Source organism: Scomber scombrus, chromosome 9, assembly GCF_963691925.1.
Source record: "Scomber scombrus chromosome 9, fScoSco1.1, whole genome shotgun sequence".
In the NCBI taxonomy this organism is placed as follows: Eukaryota; Metazoa; Chordata; class Actinopteri; order Scombriformes; family Scombridae; genus Scomber; species Scomber scombrus.
In genome coordinates, this window is record NC_084978.1 from 13,917,374 (window position 1) to 13,925,176 (window position 7,803).

Consider the following 7,803-nt stretch of genomic DNA (forward strand, 5'->3'; position numbering starts at 1 on the left):
AACTTTGACCTGAGGCAAACGCCTTAGTTTTTGTTTTCCAAATAAGCTCGACTAAGTTTAACACCTGTCTGATGGTCTGAGTACTTGTGTTTCTTGCTTCATCTGACTTCTTTAGCAATGTTGCACTGGTCCAAGATCATATCATAACCAATGGGAAAGATTGCGCAAACTACAAAAAAGGCTTTAAGACTGGATGATCTTTATAAAATAAGTATACAATTGTAGTCAAAATATTATTAAAGCATAGAAAACTGTGAAAAATGTTTTTGATTCTTTATCGCTCTGTCTCCACAGTGTTTTCATGAATAAATAAGTTGCCTTGTTCTTTACTTGTGGTCCCAAACCTACTAATTATTCCAAAGAGGTGTGAAGACCACCACCCTCACTGTCCCCTGCTGGGCTGTCAGTGGAGTCGTCAGCTACTGCAGGTGGACCTCTGGCACAGCGGAGTCCTGAACATCCATCTCCCTTCCTTCACCCACTCATTCTACCACTCCTTCTTAACATTTGATGGGAACAATGACAATACAAGAACAGAGATGAGAGAGGATCATATGAGTAGGCAAATCCAGGGGCTATGAGGGGATTTCACAGCTCAATAAGTTTGGACAATCTGTTTACAATCCCCATTATTACAGCTCCCATGGGAGTAGGTGTATGCATAAACACTGATGCATTTTTCTCAGAGATATTGCAGACTAGCTGTGAGTTGGTCCACTGCTTGAGAGCTGCACAAGCAATGACACAAAAGTGTCTCAAGTACAAGAAAAAGTACCACTGGGGATTAAAAGAGGAGCGCAAGTGAGAGTTAGCGAGGTCACACGCTCACACTCACAAAATGTACATACACACACACACACACACACACACACAAACTAACCCCCAGCAGACAAAGCTTCTGCAGGCTCATCTGGGCAGTGCTCCTGGCCCTCAGGGACACACCTCCAAGAGAGATGGCCTGACTAACTCTCCATGGCAACTAATCAATAAGTGACAGAGTCAGTCAGGACTGACCCGTAGCCGAGTGTGTTCCACCTCCCCCCATGTTCCCAGGGTTACACCCCCATAAACCTCACACACACACAAATACAGACTTGGTAACAGTAAATGACAAAATGCCATCAACCTGGACAGTGCCCCCAGGAAAAGGAATTGTTGGTCATAGTTTGGGTACACTGGACAACACAACTTTTATCAACATTTGTGAGTGCTTTTTCACGTATGACGTACGTGTGGGTTGGGACGGGGGGCCCACTTGGGTACAGGTTATGCGCGTGCTGCTGAATGAACACAGCTCCTGACAATAGCGATATGATCAGATGGCTTTTGATGGAGAAGAGTCACCACACCACCATTGTGTATCTGTCAATCTGTGTTCCCTCTCACTCTCCTCAACATACACTAATCAATAGCTGTGGCCTAGATGAGAAGCCTAATCTCCCCCCTTGTCACCCCCTTAACTCCTTATCCCCCAGACTCTGCATTGTCTTGCAGCAGTTCCATACTCACTTTACTGTCCTTAGGCATATACATTGTACGTCTGCGCCTATACACTTGGCCCAATTTTTCTAGGCTCCCAAGACAGGTCAGAAGTGGGGTCAGAACTCTAGTTTGGTAAATTAAAAGGAACGCTACATGCTCCAGTGTTCATAAACAAAGTAATGTGTGCTACAGAAAGGGACCATCTGCAGCACACTCAAGAGTCACACTCAAGAGTCTCGCTTGGTTCCTGCGCTTTCCTTAATGCACATTAGAGCCAACCGTTTGTATGTAATTGCCCTTACAGGTTATTCAGGAAGAGGCCTCTTAATCCAGTTTCATTCTTGGTTGCGTGCTTGTGTAAATGTGTGTATGTGTGTGTGGTTTTACACATCTTCCTGCAACCACAACTACATGCAAAAACAAGTTCAGGTAAACCTCAGCAGCGCTTAGTTGAACAAAATGTCAAAGGATCCTGGTCGGAAAAACTCTCTATACATACAACGCAGGCAGCAAAAAAACAGAATCCTCCCATTTCAAATGTTCGTGTGATTTGTATTTGTTTTGTTTGGGACAAAAGAGGCGGTAATCCCGTCTCATGTTTGACGAGTCTCATATTCACACACACCTGCTGGGACAAAGTAAACACACCTTCAGAGACAGGCACCTTAATGGATGACCCTCGTATTAAAACCTAAGTCAGGATAAACCCTAAAGCAGGCATGTTGACATGATAGGGTACAGAGATATGCCCATTCTGGATATGACTGATGAGAAGTACCACCATCATAGCTAACTCATGTCACATATACATAGGTTGAACAATATCAAGGTTCTTCTCTCTGAGGATAAATAAAGTCTTTATCTGTGTCCACAATGTACTTTTCTACTTTTAATTATTTGAGATATGCTGTTGTTTAATTCCTTGAATTTAAAATGTTTGACTTGGAGTCAAGTTTGTAAGACAGGTGTCAGGTGTTTCTAACATATCCTTCAACTTCATATCCTCTTATTTCAGCTCAAAGCCAAAGTATTGACTAGTGCTGATTGACCAAATCATTCACATTATATTAAGCATCATTTTTTGTACTTCACGTAATTTTCACCCTCAATTTCTTTACATAACCTGCCCTAAAGCTTTGGCGCCAGAAAGTCTATAAGACCTTAATTCAACTAATTTACCTTCCAATGACATATACTCAAGTAACTTGCTGCTGGGCGGATGCAGTTTCTTGAGTGGCGGCATGCTTGTCTTTGAAGCATTTCCCACTCAGCATTCCTTGCGGTTGTGTAAGGCATGGCGATCCGACCACAGCTATCATTAATGACACATTTGCATCATGGAACAAGTCTGTCGGTGCTCACATACGTTCAGACAAGGAGCTGAAAATTGGGGATGTACTTAAAAGAGAAGAGGTATAAAAATGGTCAAATGTGATTTTCTAGTGTTTTTTCTGAGTGTTGTCAGTGAATGGAGAGGGATTGAGTGGACAGTGCGGTGGAGAGGGATGGCTCTCAGTGGGTCAGCCCAAAAGCCCTGACCCCAGGAGGATTTGATGCCATTTTCCCACGCAGGGAGTCGACCTGAGAGGAGCTCGTTAACAACATCTGCCCCAGTTCAGGGAGATTAACCCCCACCCCCAATCCCTGCACCTCTACACACACACGCACAAACATATACACATACTGCTCTGCTGTCAATCTCAGTACCTCACACAAGTCCCACTACTCTGGCCAGGCCTGCCAAGGCTGGACAGGCCACTCTAGGGCCCTCCAGGCTCAGCTCAGAGGGCCTCCTGGAGACCCAGCCACAGCAGATCAATATGCCCTGACTGTGTCATAGGTGCGGTACGTAATCGCATTCATCCATGCCTCCGTTACACTCAGACGATGTTGTTGAGTGATGTCTGATCTGTATATCAGAGGAGGTTCCAGATTTGAGTATGAGATTACGTGACAGTAGGTGTATGTTCAGAAGGTGTGTTCCCTCTGCAAGTTGCCCAGCCAGTCAAGCAGGCTGATGTGATGTCACCAACGTCAGTCTGTCAGCCAGATTTGTGTAATGAGTTTTCCACTCATCATACTGACGTAAAAAGAGAGACACTCAAAATACACTCCTCTTGCTTTTACCACGTTTTTCACATATACTCCCACAACACGTGCAACTGGCAGGGCATGTTCTGGCATAATATGAGTATAGACGCATGTGAATGAACAGGATTGACTGAAATATGGCCTATGGCACTGCTGTGGTTAAGCTGCAGCCTTGTGTATGCACACACGGACACTCACGTACATAGGTGCACACACAGACACAGTGGCAGAATCTACTGGGAATCTGCTGAATCCATGTTCTACAGGGCTATAATTAGGTTAGTTTTTGGAGAGGGGGTTAAACAAACAGGGGCTGTGAGGTCATAGGCAGATGGAAGTGGGATATGCCTGCACTTGCTGAGTGGGCACAGAGCTCCACATGACAGGAGAGAGAGGCCCTCCGGGCGCTCAGCAGGGGGAGAGTGAGGGGGAGTGTGGGGGTGGGGGTGGTGGGGAGCCAAACTCTGATGGCCTCACTGCCAGAACATTCAAACAAAATCAATAGCTACGCAGTATCTGGCCACACACCTTTCTCCAAGCACAGGTTTTCACTCCTAAATCATTAATTGGCAATACATTTCTGTGCCAGTCTTAGCAATCACAAAGGGAACCTCAGCTTTCCAAACAGATATTCTAAGTGAGGAATATTTTACTGTACAGATATTTAGCATCAGATTTCAGGCAGACAGTTTGACATTTTAGAACAATTTTACAACAACTATGTGAATCATCAAAGTAGCTGTGCAGGTGAAAGACAATCTGAGGTTATAAAAGTTTGATAAATGACTAAAAACCATCACTCTCCAGCCCACAGCAAACACCCCTGACACCAAGAAGGAGGAAGAGAAAAGCTGCTTAATTACAAAAAAATGAGTTGGAGAGTGTGATTAGGTGACGGGTGGCTGCTGGCACGCTGGAGTGACTTAAGACCCTGTCAGTGAATGCAGGGAGGTCTGGATAATCTTTCCCTCCACAAAGGTGCGTGGGGCTAATCCAGGCAGCGGTGCTGAGCTGTGGATCAAGTCCTAAAGGGAGTGTGGGAAGGCCAGCGGGACCGCCACTGCTTCGGCCCTTTTGGTGGCCAGAGTTTATTCATCCCAAGCTACCCTGCAACAGCAGGCCGGCTCATTCTTCCAAACAGCTTCGCCTTAGGAGTGTCAGCTACAGTAAGTTTGCTGATGGACGAGGGACAGTTAAGTTTAAGTATATCGAAACATAAGATCCAATATAGAGGCCCCTTCAGTCAGAACATTTTAACTGAACCAGCTTAGAGATGGACAGAATTCTGCATTGCTTAACAATTTCAAAATGTAGACAAGGAGAAAATGAACACAACAAAAGTTCTGCTGTGTGTGCACATCAGAAATTAAAAAACTAAAATGTAAAAAATTAGAAAATGCCTTCTCAACAAGCACAGCATCATTATTGAGCATTAAAATACTTGTTTTGATCCTTTAAAATAATGTATTTCGTTATTTATATGTACCAACTGTAAAGAATAGTTGAATTGTAAGAACTGGTACATCAAGACTAACATGAAAAGTAAATTAGAATTACAAAACTTTTCAGAGCTAATTTCAAATAACATCTTCTGGGTCTTATGGGGGTTTGTGAAATATTATAGTTATAAATTTAAATAATCAGAATAATGTGTGAAGTTATATAATTTTAAATGGAGTTTCTCACATAGTGGATATAAGTGAATTCTTATGACAAATTGTAAGAAACATTCATACTGACACAACACAGTGATAACAGCCTATGGAAGCAAATGCTGACGACTTGATCTATATAGTAAATACTGAAATTAGTAAGTAAAGGTGAATTTAAGGGAAAATTATACCTGGATAAGGGAAAAGCCAGCTTGTCAGCAGCTATTTTAAGAAAAAAAGTGTTTAATACAAAACATTTTTATACAATATCAATTCAAAAAGTAACACCGTTAAAAGGTGTATTTATATCCATCAATATTAATGTTATATTAAAATTAAGCAGGCCTAAGAATTAAATCTAATTATATTTTTAATTTCATCTGGATATTGAAAATGTTAAACATTTTTTTGAAGGAATGCAGATTATAATCCATTCACTCTTCAAGGTTTGTAGAGAAATATTCTCTGTCAAGATGTGCCTGGATTTCTTTTAATGAATTGCTTGAGAAAACTCAACACAATTGTTTGGTCATTTCCACCATATTAAGAAAATATTTGGACCAGATTTTAATTCAGTGAGTTGCACGTTTTGAAACATCCCCAATGACAGTTTCTTGTCGTTTCACTGTGTGCAGATACTCTGTACTCAAATTACAAAAAGAAAAACACAACTACCAAACACACTAAATATTCCCATGAAAGTCAAATTGTCAAACATTAATATTACACACAAAACACAGAGTCACCAATTATGTTTCATACAAATTTATTCAGCATTTAAGAATAGAGGATGGTCTTAAAATATGTAGAAACGTCAGTTTAAATAAACCTTTTCGTTCAGAATAATGAGTAAACATGACACTGTCAAAACCATCACAGAACAAAACATTTTACAAAACAAATTGGAACATTTTTCACGTGACAAAACATTGGGTTCACAAGCTAAAAAAAAAAATCTTACTATAAATAAAACTTGCGTTTGCGACCCGCACAGTCTTAACATATTTTAACCTAGATCATGAGGGGGAGAAAAAAAGACAGAGAGAGAGAGAGAGAGACTACAAATTTGGACACAGTCAAGACAACTGACATTCTACAAATTAAGTGTAAACATTTATGAACCAACTTTCCATCCAGCTTTTCTGAAATACACCAGCCTGTTCATGAGGCCACATGCCTTTTCATAGAGAGAAAATATGGCATTATTTAAAATATAGAAGTCCAATTCTTCTACATAAGTTGATTGCTTATACTTGTGATAAAAAGCCTCTTTGCAATGCAATTTACTCTGATGGACTCAACGCTCAGTTTCGGCCCATTTAAAATGCTTTTTAAAACGGACAACTCAAAACATATTGAGATAAAATTGTTTTGAACGTTGTTTCTTTAGCAACCAAAAAGTTCAAGTATCCAAGTACTTTTTTTTTTTTTTAAAGTTTAAAGTTTAAAGTCTTTTCTTTATGTTGCTCTCAGATGTGGGTGAGAGGTAGTGTCCCATTGACGCCAGTCCCTGCGGTCTGATAGTGCGGATGGACACTGTGTAACCGGCTGCTCTGCAGGGAGGAATGCTCTGCGCTGTCCCCACCGGGAGGCAGGTACATGCTTATCATATCCCTCAGGTCCCCCAAACAAGCCCTTTGAGAGTGGGACGTGATGGCCGGCGGCGGTGAGCTGGGCTCGGTCTTGCACACGGACGCCATGGAGCTCAGTCCCATGGCGCTGGTGGTCTGCTGCGTGTACGCTGGAGACATGCTATACGTGGAAGCCGCGTTCATGTAGGTCTGTGCCGAGGACATCATCGGGTACTGGAGACCTGCCATCTCGTATCGGTGCATCTGCTGAATCTGGGGGCTGTTCATGCTGTGATGCTGAGGGTAGGCCAACTGGTCCTGCATGAGGGAGTACGCACTGTTTGTCCACCCATTCATGTGCGCATAACCGTCCATCCTCTGTCCCACCGACACAGAGTTGTTGACGGCATTGGCTCCTGGCGCCAACAGTCCCCCGGGCAAAGAATACTTGTCTTTCTTGAGCAAGGTCTTGGTCTTCCTGCGGGGACGGTATTTATAATCCGGATGCTCCTTCATGTGCATAGCGCGCAGACGCTTGGCCTCGTCGATGAATGGTCTCTTTTCTGCGTCGGTCAGAAGTTTCCAGTCTGCACCAAGTCGCTTGCTGATTTCAGAGTTGTGCATTTTGGGATTTTCTTGAGCCATCTTCCTCCGCTGTCCCCGAGACCAGACCATGAAGGCGTTCATCGGCCTCTTCACCCGCTCCTGGTCGCTGACACTGTTGTTCTTTGCGCCCTGCGCCGAGCCCGAGTTGGACTGCGGGAGCGGGGTCTTAATCTCGGTTTCCATCATGTTATACATTCGGGCGACTTTTAGAGTTCACTCACAGGCACATTAAAAAAAAGTTCACAAAACACCGCCAAAAGTCAAAGAGGTAGAGGTACTGACCAGTCTCATAAGAAGATTGAAAAAAAAGTTCTGCGTAAAGAAGCAAATATGTCTGCAGGTGCTTCTGGTTTCTCTCCGCTTACAGCTGCTCTGTCCCCCTCGGCTCTGAAACAGAAGTC

The 7,803-nt window shown here is 42.9% G+C and overlaps 1 protein-coding gene across 1 annotated transcript; it reads right to left on the reverse strand.

The window, feature by feature from the left end:
* Nucleotides 1–6,694: 6,694 nt before the first annotated feature.
* Nucleotides 6,695–7,597, reverse strand: sox3 (SRY-box transcription factor 3). Its single transcript, XM_062425316.1, has one exon. The coding sequence runs from the start codon at nucleotides 7,595–7,597 to the stop codon at nucleotides 6,695–6,697; it is 903 nt and encodes a 300-aa protein (XP_062281300.1).
* Between the last annotated feature and the right edge of the window lie 206 nt (nucleotides 7,598–7,803).